We start from the raw sequence: 14,670 nt of genomic DNA, 5'->3' as shown, positions 1-14,670 counted from the left end.
AGACAGTATTATTAAAGTCCACCTAAAAATCACGACGATATATCTGTCTTATATATTCATTACTTTCCTTCTTCATCTTTTTTCCAATTCTTTAATTTCCTTCACCCTGTTATCGCTATTAAAATTCATCATCCCGCGTCCTCTTCACCCTTCTTGATTATTCCCCCTCTCTTTTTTTTTTTTATCATTTTCTTTTGCTTTCTCTCAATTTTTTATCCTCGAAACCTAATTAAAGCTAGCAAACCCTATTAGTTTCTCGCGAACGAACGATCCGTATGGTTACTTCGTTCAACATCGAGCGAGCCAGCTGGTATCGAATGTAAGCCGAAGACGGAGCACTGGTCTGCTGCTTTGGTTCGATTCAAACCAGCGCACCGCCAATAAATAACACGCTGCTCGAGATCCACTCTATGCGGTATATACAGGATACAGCATAGTACAACCTGTATAAGCGTAGAATTTGGAAGAAAGGAGGAAAAGTCGAAGAAAACTACGCGTGACTTTCACTATACGACGACGGATGGCGTGGACAACCTTTGACGATCATTTTAATTTAATTTTTTGGACGAATAACATCTTAACAACGAAATAACCGGAAATCTTGTACGATAGATTAATTTTATTGAAAAGTGGCGAATATATGTTATTATTGTGTCCTGTACATCGATATAATTATTTCGTTAGTTTTATAATGAAATAGTCTTTGTTGTATATTCGAATACGTGGACGAAAGAACTGTATAGGCAGATATAATAAAAGGGAAGCAAATAATATTCCATATGCGAAGAGTTAATCGATACGAGGTTAATAATATTTAAATCGGAGTAGTTAATAAAATAAAGTGACGAGGAATACAGTGATTTTAATTAGCTAGATGAATGGAAGTTGCACGGTGAAATTAATAAAGAAACTTAAATGAAATCCAATAAGTGAGTTGTACAAAACGGAACCGATGGGTGTTTCGATTAAGTTGATTAAACTGGAATTAAGTCGATTAAAACGGAGTACCTTAATAACAAAGTTGATAGCTTTTAATTAAACGGAATAACTACAAGTTTTGCCGATAACAGGACCATTTAAATCTCAATCGAATAATTATAGGTACCAACGAACATGATTAAACATACTGATATTCTATTTCGAATATCCAAAATTTCTTATCTTTCAAGAAGCGCCTTCCGTTTTAAAATATACATATATATCAGCCGCACACGCGCGCACACACACGCACGATAATTTGTTATAGAGTTTATCAAGACAAAAATTGCTCAAAAATTGGTTCTTGTCTTGTCTCGGAAAGTGAAAGTAAATAAATAGGTAAATTAGACGTCGGTACGAAGCGTTTATTACTTTCGATCGTCACATAAAAGCAAAGTTCTTTATGTACAATGAAATTTGATAATTACGTAGAGGACACGGCGTAGACATGGATTATTACCGAAAATTACGACCACATAGAGATACAATTTTTTTTTACAATTTTGTATCATTATTTTAAAATAAATTCGCTCAGATTTCTAAATATTTTATATGCTCCCGAAATATTTAGATAATATAGAAATGATCACACGCGTTAAAGATCGCTGTTGGACTACGGACTGTTATTTATTTATGTAAAATTTAAAAATCCATAGAATACATATGACGTGTACTCTTTAATGATAATCTAAATTATCGTTAATTATTATTGCAATTATATTTACCTCTAATTAATATCGAAATAAATATCGAAGTAAAGGGGAATTTCTTTAAAAAAATTCAGCACGACCTCTGACTTCAGTACGCTTCAAAAAAATTGAAAAACCATCTTGCGTCATTGCTGAACACCCTTTGGAAACGGAGGTTGCTTAATCGAGGTAGATAAAAATCTACGAGTTGTTCCAAGAACTAAATTTCAGCGACGTGATCAAACGTATACAAACCAACGAAGATCGTCGGTTTGAGTCACGAGTACAGAAGGATTCATCGAAGAGTGTTTGACATTACTGATCTTGGTCAAAGCGATTTGCAACGACTCTTTCAGATATTTGAAGGTCGTGTAAACGCGATCACAGGCTACGCCAATGGCGAACAATGATAATGTTTCTCGGTGATGTTGGCAGAGATACGAGACACGGTATCTTTATTACCCTATGTGAGACACGTTGCTCAAGTTAATATTAATTGCCGTTTTATCTTGCTCAGACGCCTGATATTTCGAACGAGTAATCTTCGCGAATTTTATGACGCTCGAACCAGCACGGAACTAGACCTTCGAATTTCGAGAACAAACTTTGCTCGATGATTTTCGCTCGCTATTTGCAGACACCGCTTTCATCGACAACCTCGTTGCGCGCACCTTAATTTAACTGTTGCTACGGAATCGCCTGAGACGTTTTACGACTCTGACGTTACCGCATTGCTTACCATAAAATTGTCGGAAGAATTTTGCAACGGACTGAAACGTTTCCTCGTAACGCGAATTGTCTTCCAACGTATTAACAGGCATTTTTCGTCGATGGAAAATTATCTGTTGCCGCTTTCATTATTTCGACCCGTAGAAATCTGTTATATTAGAATGATTTTTTAAGCGATTAAACGTAGTACATTTGGATCAAAGACCTTGCAATGTACCCAATAGGTGAACGTTTTCGACCCTTTCAGGGATTAATAATCAACAATGAATGAATATTATTAAATACGGTAGTATACGTAGACTGTAATAAATGTAGGCTTGAAGAAACGTACACAAATTAAGTATAACTTTCACGATGATATATTAGATGTCTTTCTTTTACAGACACGTCTTTTATAACGACGCATCTTTATGCAAACATGAAAGCTAATTTGCCGAACGTTGTGATCGTTAGTTTGATAGAACAAAATGGATCATACGTAATCCGACAAAATAACATAAAACGGAAAATGTTGTGCATCCGTTATTCCCTTATAAAACGAAAGAAACTTTTCGGACCACCTAATACTTATCTCAACAAATTGAATTTCTCCAGAACGGATCGATTTATAAATTTTAGATCTACGTATAAATATATCAAAATAGTTGCGATCGACAGTCACGGATAAAAATTTCTAAACGTAATAATTAAAGGTAACTTGTACCAAAACGTAGTAACGTAAGTTCCATAATAAAATAGAAAAGAAAGATGAAACGTTTATAGGCCATTTCGTTTCATCTTCAATCTCCAGCTCGCATTCTCTCAATCACATTACGATCAACTTTCGCCTCGCAGTCAATATCCTGAGCAACTGTCGAATAAAGGACGGGAGCAGCTGTTGGAAGACGGAATATCTTGGTTCTCGGTGAACAAGCTGCGATATTCGTTTCCAATGTCAGAATTCCAGCAGTCCTCGGGGGAACAGGCGACGGCGACAACGTATTCACGAGGCCGTATCCGATTTTATTCCGTCGCTAAATCCTCGAATCTCTACGGGTCTGAGTCTGCTCCGCGTGCCTGCGACCCGTGGCTCTCGATACGTAGTCGAAAAGAAAGAGCAACGGCGAAGTTTCGGGAGTTACTGCGACTCCTCCTAATCCGACGCCGATGACGATGCTCCCAACCCAGCTTTTTTACAGCCGAGGGACACCTCGACGACGAAACGACGCGACGTCGAAAATCGCTGCCCTTCGCGCTATTTCGACGAATTCTGTCAAGGAATTGTTATTTAACGCGTTGTCTGACACGTAAATTTGACACACAAGTACGGTCGGGAACAGAAATAAGCGAACAGGTAGTGGAAATTATCAATGAAGTTTCCTTGTTTACACAAGAATGTAGATATCAATTTCGATTATTTGTATGTATTCTGCACCGAAAGGATATGTAATGGATAAAAGTCAATTATTTATTTATTACGGCAAACTGAAGGAGCAGTTGATATCGGCAAGTGTACTATATGATGTACCATTGTCAAGAGTTTTGATGATTGAGATCGAGATCGGAGATGATGAGGAGAAAAGAAACGACGAGGAAAACTAATTTCAGAAGAAGCAATTGTTGGTACGGGAAACTGCTGAAGGAAGGAATGGAGCGAGTGAGTTCATCGTTGGTGAACGAAATGATTATCAACGATATTTCATAGCTACACAACGATGTACGTGTAATAATTGTATAATGTATATGATAATTGAATAATATTATATCGTTATATAATTATTAATAAATAGAACGTACACTAAATAGTATGAAAGAAAAGTACAACGATTTTATACATATTTATACTTGCAACTTCGTAATTAGATATTTAACAGAAATGGAAATATTTTAATTTTTATGTTGCGCGTTGGATAATATATTGGGAAAACTTGTCAAAGTTCCCCTTTTTTACGGTACTTGGGTATGATGCCGAAGGGGGAAGAAAGTCTTACTTGTTGGAGAGTCGAATCTCGTGAAGAAAAAGTAGAATCGGCGGGGATTCCATCTTTTTCCGCGCGTAAAATTCCCTTTGTCAAGACGGACTCCAGTTAACTGGCGCTCCTTTCCGGTTGTGAAATAAAACAGGTTTAAGAACACGTTGAAAAATACGGAAAAGTAATTTCAAAGAAGTCCTTTGAAAGAGTGACAACGTATTCCGTGATTTACAGCGAATTTGACATTTTTAGATCGTTTGAGATTTATCTGTTTGTAATTCGAGGATCGTAAACGGAGTATTAGTAACACTGCGTTACATAGCAACATTTTCTTCCTTGCGTTTTCAACGATATAATATTTTCACCTGTATTTTTCACCCAATTTTCAATAATATTTATATCTACGTGTCATTTATTCTATTTATTCGAAAGACATTATTTCTTGATCAATTATCGTAAAGGTCACAAGACTCTGCAAATTTTATTTACATTGTCAAATATAAATGCATTATCTCATTGATCTTAAGTTTTAATATATAATATAATTTGAAACGTTCTTAATGTAATTAGATGAAGTATTGTTTCATTTTCCATCTCGTTTTCTTTCTGGAAAGCAAAAATAGAGGAACCTAGTGTAATATATGTTAGGAAATAGGAAGGAAATGCAACAAACTTCGCAAGAATCTTTATTTTGCGCGGAGATTTTTGGTATAAGTGTGTCGCGCGCCAGTTAAACGATAAGATTACGAACAAAGATAAGTTACAGAGAGATAAAATACTCTTTGTACATTGGACCTATAATTAATAGATGTTTCAAAAGTGTCTGTCAGACAGACAGAGTCTCGGTGAAATTAGTACTTTAATTACAACTTTCTTTATCTCCATTTCTTTTTTAACTGCACCACATACTTGAAAATTACATAAATAAATAATTAACGTTTCCAAAATTTTATCAAATCGATTAAACCGGCAGTAGGATTTTACAAAGACGTTAAGGATTTCAGATATTATACGTAGACCGATGATGTAACCATTTTGTGGTGTTGAACAGACTAACCACTTTACTTTTGTCATATTATGCAAGGATAGATTACGAAAATAATAAACAAATTCTGTACATTTAGAAAAGATTCACGTCGAAATAAATTGCACACTTGATAATCGATACTTTAATAAATCATATTTATTAACAATTCTATCGAAAGTAGTAGCGATAACAAAATAAATCATAAATACAGTATTCTTCGAACATAAATATCGACAAAAGATACATTTCAAAAGAGCAGAAAATACTTGGAATAATTGAATCCTACAGATTATTCCTATTATACACACGATAGAATAAAAATTACACAAGTTTCAACTTAAATAAAACAGGCAAGATAATAATTAATTTTGAAAATAAATTATTCTTTATAACGACGCATTGCAGGACCCCTCTCACATAATTGAACCAATATTATTACCAAAACTTCAGATATACACACGAGTTACGAGTTGTCAGAGTTAATAAATGCTCTTCGTACAACAACAAGTTTGGTAATGGGAACAAATGGGATTTATGTATGACACTTTACAAGTTTGACAATGAAAACGACAAGATTTATAATTATACAACTTGTCCTATTCAACATAAAATCGTAAAGTTACAAGAATTTATTTCTGTAACAAAAGTCTATGGTCTTGTCATTTGTAAATTCACTAAAATTATTACTTAATAAAATATCATGCAATAACGTTCGAAAGTTCTTGTCCATTCAGATAAAAATTCTTCCTGCAACTCGATGCCGTGCTTTCAAAATTCTCGCAATTTCTATGGCTATTCCCCGCGTCATATCGTCTCGATTGTCGCAGTTAAATGCACGAAGCGAGAACTGCACCGCTGTCGTATATAATTAGGAACATACGGACTGCAATATCTTATGACTGTGTCGCGCCATTAACGGCACAACGATCATCGTAATATACGTTTAGTTTAGTTTAGCGGGACGAGGGGTTGCCAGGCATGAAGCGACCCTTCGCGCGCCACCAAGGAGGGTGCATAATTTATCGCTTTTCCCCGACCACCATAATGCAACACGTTACACGCTCGGTATGCATGTAGATTCCGTAGGTTATCGATGCTCCTTCAATGTCCGAGAGGGTGTAATATGGAAGGCCTAACTACCGATAAATAGCCTAATCATCGATCGGAATTCATTGCCCTGGCTTCTGTCTTAATTCAATAGGAAGCGTGTAATTATTAAACCGTTCCAAATTGGCGAAGAAAAATTACTCGGAATTTTACTCTGAAATGTGGAAAGTGCCTCGATTACGTCGTACCTTTGCTTCGAAAATCGTACGATTTCACGATATTGCGTTCTTTGAAGAAACGCAGAAACGTTATATCTGAACGTAACGATATATTACCTCGTTAATCGAATGTATGCTGCTATTGAAAAATATCTAGATACTCGTTTATTATTGGTATTTTAAGTACATGTCAAATTACGGATAAATTCAACTAAAACGATTTTATTCTTTATAATAATTGTTATAATAATTATTTGAAGGCAATGCGTAATAACGGAACGGGTATTTGTAATCGTCAAACATTGTCGAACTACTTTACCGTTTGATTATTTGACGAGCTCCTTGTCTTTTTTGAATATGTTGCATCATAGTTCGTACCATTATTATTACGTTCATCGTTTATGTCACTTTTTGAGCAAGGGCGGAATTTGATAAAAATTCCACAGATCTTATCGATATTTTTTCTTATTTTTACCACTTTTTCATAATATAATCGAACCGAGGATTACCTGTCTCTCGACCCGATGAATTAATCCAAGTCCGAACTATGCCGGCGTATGATATTCCATGGTATTCTTTTTGAATAAAATCATCTAAGAAAAATTTGGTACGCAGGAACAGAGAACAAAGAATTATCTATTTTAACAAATGATTAATGAGATATCAATGTTAAATATTAATTCAATCGTATTAAAATATAAACGTAAAGGTGTTTGAGAAGAAAAGTGGAATAATCGGGATGAAGAGTTTTGCCTGTTCCATTCGAATGGAATACTATCGTAGCCAACTTGTTAATGTCATCACGGCAGTTAGAAAATAGGTTTCGCGGCCGCAGCGTACGCAACTCCATATGAAAAGGTACTTTTGACAAGTATAAATCATGATAACCTGTTCTCACGATAGAACTTTGTACGCATCTTTTGTTAAGTAAACCTAGCTACAGATAACCAATAAAAACAGAACCGTAGTTTAAAGGCTATCCTTCTTCGAAAATTATCTACGTAACTGTACAGAAATAATTGAAGTAATTTGACTATGTAGTTTGAAACATTGTCTGTGAGACATTTTATAATGTTATCGTTAACGATACACTCTCGTTCATGAGTTACACTTGATTCTATAAAATTGACCATTAAGTCCGAACTTGTATGTGTCAGGTACTGCGTGAAGGTCAGTAAGTACATACTTCCCATGCGGTTCTGGCAACAGAATTGAAGATTACTTGAGAAATCGTCGCTGAAAAGCATTTATCCAAACAAAAAATAAGATAAAAGAAAATATTATTCATGTTCTTTTAGCTACATAGATAATGGCATAGTTCAGAAGAAATTTATTTATACCAAATAAGGTGATATATTAATTAAATAATCATTCTTAAAATATTTTATTTAAATAACGACTAACTTTGGCATTAACTTCATTTTGTAATCACAATGATTGATTCATTTATCCCTATTCTAACTGTACAAAGTGTTTGTGGCAATTTATGGATAACGAAGTATCTAATTTGGAAAAAGAAGATTCTATTGTACATTCTCATCGTAATATTATTTAAAAGAGAGAGAGAGAAAAAAAAAAAGAAAAAGATCTCTTGGCGAAAGTATGAAATGTATTTGCTCGTTGTTAAATCAAATAAAAGTTCGCGTAGAACAATTGAACTAAAACGACGGACGAGACAGGTGACGGTGAAGCAGTGACTTCGCTTAGAGTAGAATTGGTTTTTATTGTGACTAGATTACAAACGGGGCCTTTCGGCGCTCAATATCGCCCAGTAGGAACGTTTACACGTAGCGAGTGAAACGACGCGACGACGGGAATGAGAACATTCTTCTGCGGGCATTTGCAATCACTCACCGCGGGAACTGGGATATGTGATTACGACGAACATTTGTACGACATTGGGATTCATACAAAATAGCGGTCGTTTCTTAAATCTAGCTTACGTCACTATTTGTTCTATAGCGTTATGCCTGCATCGACTTTCGAAGTTGATCGATTCACATCGTTTTCCTCTCTACATTCACGTTTTATCGATGGTGATATGCCATTTTTCCTTTGTTTTAATTTATAAAGCCTAGTCTATGTTTTTCTTTTTAACGGTGTATTCCAGATTCCATTTCATCGAACGATTGTATAATTTAGCAATCTTACAATGTACATGCGTTGATGAAAAGTGGTATTATTAAAGATATGGTCGAGAACGTAACGAAATAACGAAAATACGAAGAGAATGAATCGATGGACTTCAAAAGTCCAGTTACACGTGCCCTGCAAGGGTATTGAATACAGTTTTTTTTTTTATAATTATTCAATAATATTAATAATATTTATAACGTACGCATAGTCGATAAAGTGATTTCTTTCCTCGTACACTGTACAAAGCACCGTTTGCAGTCGCAACGGTGGCCATTTCATTTACTTACAGCCTGTGTATGGTTTCTCTTTTCTTTTCTTTTATTCTTTTTTTTTTTTTGGTATTCTGCTGGATAATGTTATTATTATCATCATTACAATATAACAATTCTGAAAGATATTTACGAACCGCGTAAAATCAGCGTCTACTATACATATATCTACAGAATAATGAGTACATCTCGATCCGCGACGGATCTTTTATTATTCATCCCATTACTTTTTTTCCATCTCGTTATTCCTCTAATTTGCGATTAAATTTACTCGTCTTCTCGTTTGGAGTCTTGAAAGACTGTACACAACGAAGTTCCGCAACGACGTTGCTCGTGAATTCTGTTTCGAAACGCACGATATCCCGTGACAAACGCGCGAAGAAGAAACTAATCGCAAGTAAAAATAAATCTTTATGAAAATATAAAGCTCGTTGCTCGATAGATCACACTTTCAGCGACTATTTTTCTTTTCCTTTTTTTCGAGAAGAACGACTATCAAGTCGAAAATATTGCACTTTGGCTCGAGTATTTGTTAAACAGGTCGCATTTTTGTAAATGCCAACAAAGTAAAAATTCTAATTAAGCTCAATCAATCTTTAGGAAACTTAAAATTCGCCCTGCGCTCTCTGCGATTCCGTTCATATTTTTTTTACGGATGAAGCATGCACCTCGAAACATTAAATATTATATACCAATATAATCGTTCCATCGTTCGTGCATTTACAATCCTATGTACAGTTTTCTTCCGTTTACTTGCACTGGGAAGAATGTCGTTAAATCGTGTAAATAACCGTTAAACGCTCGATCTATGAATTTCGATGAAGAACAGCGTACGACTGAATGTAATGGTAAGACTGCGGATTTTTATGCGTTTATAGGAAATTTGAACGCGAAAAAAATGTATAGAAAATTCAGGAATATATACGTTATTCAAAGTATAATATTTAAGTAAACAATTCTCTACCTACGTTCTATTACTTTAATTATATCCACGAAAATATGAATTTGCATAAATATCCGCAATTTAGTAATAATTCAATATCGTCATAAATGCCACGAGTCCTCGCAAAATCCTATCCACAAAGAAGAAAATAAAAAAGGAGAAACAGAACAAAAGGAAAGAGAGAAAGAATTGACTTTCAACTAGCGTGGCACAGATAAAGTCAATGACAGATATAACGCGTATTTCTTATATTTTGTATTTCTTTTCTAATGTTGCACTTCTTATTATCTGCCTTTGGTACCTATACGGTGTAAGATCAGTTGTGAGGCGAGCTATTTACCGATCAATTGTCTATTCGTTATTGATCACCAATCTGATCCATGCCACGCCAGTTGACGCTTAAGAAAACACGAGTTTCATAACCACTGAAAGTGAAACGATAGAAATTAAAAATACAATAAAAGATACTTAGCATCCCCAGATCCAAGATACTAATGTAAGAATTACTTGCGAAGACATCGCTGGCATCACGATAGCGCGCGCTGTTCTCAGTTCTCGTCTCGTGGCAGAGAGAGTGTCTGCGAGGTGGAAGCGATGGACGGCGTGGTCCAACAGTCCAGTAACGAGGGCCAGTATCCGGTAGCAGTGGTAGCGTGTTGCCAATAGCTGGCTAATCCCGTGCTTCCTCCAGGACCCGCACCAGAGCCACCAATTCCGATGCCAACGCCTACTCCGATACCTCCAGCTGTCGCGATAACACGTTCGCCACTTATGCCTCCTGCCTCGATCACGCTTCTGTCATCCTCTATCTTCTGGTCCGCCGTGGTCCCGTCTTCGTCGTACATTAGGTAAGGGGGATGAGAAGTGGTCGACGAAGGGGTCGACGACAATGTCGGCGAGGCGGCGGACCTAGGCCTGGGTCACTCTTGCGTTCTCAGTTGATTGTCGCTTTGCTGACCGGCGGACACGTTGGCTGCAGCTCCCACCGGTACCACTTGACTGCCACCTCCCAAAGAGCTCCCGGAACCGGCCAGGGAGCTTCTAGAATTCGCGGTTACAGTGTGGTGATGGGGGCTAGATGTAGCCCCCGCTTCACCTCAGACTTGGGCTCTGGCTGTAGCGTTCACGTGAGCTTCTGCGCTGCTTGGCGAGTGAGGATTCGCCTCGCCAGCGGTTGTTAGGGCGTATTGGCACGCGCTGAGCGGTCCACCGCCGACCGAAGGAGCTCTTGAACCTACTGGACTCCCAGCTGCTGAGACTGGCGTGCTGTCCATGCTGAACGAGTTGCCGCTTAGGCTGCTGTAACCGCTGCTGTGTTGCCTGGCCTTCAATCGTAACGAGGCGATGCTGGATGTCATCGCGGTACAGCTTTCCGGAGCTGCCGCTGTTCTATGGTGTGGCGTGTATACCGGTGGTCCGTAGGGATGATGGGGTGCCGCTGGTGCCGCGTAAGGACACGCAGCTCCTGTCGCCGCCACGGGTGAACCGGCAACTCCTAAGCCCGATCCCATGCCTGGTAACATGGACGTGGCTGCCTGACCCACGGACACGGACATTCCACCCATGTGGTTGCCCGCCACGGACGTCGCCGCGGCGTTGAAGCAGTTTACGGGACTGACTTGGGTGTGATGATGATGGTGCGACGCGGTTGGTACCACGGAACCCAAGGTATTGACCCAAGGGAAGCCTTTGCCGCTCAGAGGCGATGGTACTTTGGCGGCCCAGTTGTTGTACGTGCTGTACGAACTGTAGAGCGCGTCTGGGTCAGTGAAAGGCTGGCCGATGAAGCTGTTCAGGCTAGCGCCGAAGCCGGGCTTGAAGTCTACTGCGTCAGCTGCGGTGTTCGCGTTGCGCGTCTGTTTCCGCCATTTCGCCCGCCTGTTTTTGAACCATACCTGCGTTGACAGAACGAATTGTTGCGTTAAATATAATAGTTTGTGGTAGAAATAATTAATTGTGTTAGTCGTAATAGAAGTACGAAGATTAGAGATGCAGTGTCTAGCCAAGCAAAAGTGATGCTTTGTAAATGTAAACGATAGAATTGTACAATACGCGTGCTCTGTTTTTAAGCTCGTATCAAGAAGGGTCCTATTGGATTAAACCAACAAGACCTACATTTTTCTGGTGACCTTCTTTTTAGCCACGACTAATGGACGATAATAAGTTAATATTTTCATTGCTACGAAAATTTCACCTTTTGCTTTTCCTTCTTTCGTCGGAAGTGTCTTTGCGTCTAACTTTGTTGTCAACACCTATCTGGATTGTCAAAAATCAATGAGCTGCTATACCAGATACCTATCACTTTCATACAATATTCTTCTTTTAACCGATGAATATTTAATAAAAACAAAAAAGCGCAACAGTGGCGGCAGTATTTAATCTAAACAATTAACGTAAGCGACGAATTAGCAGTAAAAATGTTAATAATTAATAGTTTTAATAGCTTTTTATATTAAGTCGAACTTAATTTTGTGGAAGAAAATTTTCAAAACGAGGTTGCGGTGGTATGGACGTTACGCATCTATCAAAGTCCATATTAATTTCATAATACTTCTCTCAGGTGCATATGTTATGCCTACTCAAATGGAACTAAACTAATGCTAATGCAAATAACGTAATGATACTTTTTAAATAAAAGCCTCTATTTAATCACATGAAAGAGAATTTTTCAATATTTTCAAACAGAACACGAACCGAGCCGTATCTCAGCCAAGTACGGCCGCGACACGCATCAAACCGAGGAAAACACTTCTAAATACAACAATTACCAGGAAATTATCTTATCTTATCACCGTGAAACAATTATGTCTCGTTGAAAAAGCAATTGCAATCGTGGTCCAAAAAATTCCCGTATCTAAACCGCGCCTACCGGAGTCCCTCTCCCCGGCCAACCTCCAACGTCATTTCTCACTCGTCCAAACTAATCTAAACACCCTACACTTGAACGGTGTAACCCACGCCCACAAAAAAATCTACGCGAAATCCTTCGCCTTTTTCCCTAACTATATAAATTTCATCGGTTAACGAATACTGGTTCTATTATGCTTCGCAATTCTCGTTGAAAAACGGACGAAACGCGCGGGGCTCGCGTTTCTGGTTTTTCGCCAGATTTCACGCGGAGGACTCGCTCGAGCCAGGTATTACTCATGTAGCGGGACGAAGGCGAGGTTCACACTCGGTAAACGGCCGAGTCCCGAGACAAATGGCAAGAAAACCCCGGCGAGCTCCTCCATCCTGAAATATGATGGCGTTAATTCAAGGCGGCCCTCTCTCGCGTTCGATACTGCGAGGGCGAGCCGCTCGTCAGCCGTTTCCACCCTCTTTCCTTTCCCATTCGCCCTTCAACCTCGACGCCATCCCTTCGCCTTCGGCTCGTTCCTTCGTGTTGCTTTTTCCACGACGCCCAACCAGCTTGCTCCCGTCAATTATACGGGTGGTTGCACTCAGATACTCGCGTAACTGTAAGGCAACCAACGTTAGAACGTTTGGTTCGGGTACCGAGGCGAGGGTTCGGCCAGCGAGAAGGTACAGTAGTTGGTGAAAGTATTCGAACACTTGTAGCAACCTTTTACGAATATATTATGCTTATTATAGGAAACATCTTGAAATTTCGTTGGCGTTGCTGCGAGACCAGATTGTTGCGATTATATTGGTAGAATTCTAAATCAATTTGCAAACGTACATAGAAGCTGCAAGATATTTAGTGCATATATTTAGTCAAAAATTTGTAAAATATATTTAGTAGGAGTTGAATAAAAAATAATATACAGCGTGATATGCGTATATCGTTTAAAGAATGATTTCTTCCCTTTCATATATCGCAATGAATATGCCCTCTTCCAAACGTTAGATGATATCTTGATATGTACATCCTTCGAGTATACTCTTTGTTGAAGAAACAGTATTCGTCTGTCCAGAGACTATTTGGCCACTTATAGCCAGCTCGACCGTCGTCATCGTATTCATAAAGATTGAAACAAATCTAAAAACGTGTGTAGGACTTGCAAGATATTTAGCACAAATTTATATTTCGCAGAGATCTCTGGCAAAGAATTTGAACGCGTCGTATGTTAATTTTTGTTACTAAATTTATCCGTTTGCAGTAAATATTTTATAACTTCTATATACATTTTCAAGTTGCTTCCAAGCTTCCCCAACTTAATCGTGAAAATCGTGTCTCGTTATAATGCTAATGAAATTTCAAAATGTTTTGTATAACACGTGCGTTATACAACAATAGAGATTTGCCATGGTGAGCGTTCAAATACTTTTGCGAGCCACTGTATCTGTTTCCAGTTGGCGAGGTGAAGTTTTGAGCGAAAAAGGACGACAGGAAGGAAGAAAGATATCGAGGGAGAGAAACAACGAAGAAGGTTGGAGGATCCTTCGCAAGATGGATGGTCGCACGATCGCGCCGTGAAAACGCTAAGAGGCGCGACGAGTCATTGAAAGAGGGGAAGAAGACTGGCTAATGAAGAATAATGCCCTGCCTTTTGCCGATTATTCTCGGAACGCGACACGTAATCGCGCGAGGTCAAGAAGCGACGTTATGATGCGTCGGATCGAAAGGATTACCGATGCGGTTTTAATGGAGATCTTTGTTCGAGCTTTTTGAGTTGGCAGGAATTAGAAGCCGGATTACTTTTGAATGATCTTGAGCTTCGTGTATTTGTCTGTGAGTG

The 14,670-nt window shown here is 38.4% G+C and overlaps 1 protein-coding gene across 7 annotated transcripts in view; it reads right to left on the bottom strand.

Moving 5' to 3' along the window:
• Nucleotides 1–10,833: 10,833 nt before the first annotated feature.
• LOC122566573 (pituitary homeobox x) overlaps nt 10,834–14,670 on the bottom strand; it is a 46,347-nt gene continuing 42,510 nt past the window's right edge. For all 7 annotated transcript variants that reach the window (XM_043724028.1, XM_043724030.1, XM_043724031.1 and 4 more), the window contains one exon: nt 10,834–11,883. In XM_043724028.1, coding sequence (XP_043579963.1) covers nt 11,086–11,883 — 798 coding nt within the window. In that variant the 3' untranslated portion in view covers nt 10,834–11,085. The remainder of the gene's footprint in view (nt 11,884–14,670) is intronic.

The sequence above is a fragment of the Bombus pyrosoma genome, linkage group LG4 (genome assembly GCF_014825855.1).
Source record: "Bombus pyrosoma isolate SC7728 linkage group LG4, ASM1482585v1, whole genome shotgun sequence".
NCBI lineage: Eukaryota > Metazoa > Arthropoda > Insecta > Hymenoptera > Apidae > Bombus > Bombus pyrosoma.
This window is presented reverse-complemented; position numbering and strand designations above follow the sequence as displayed.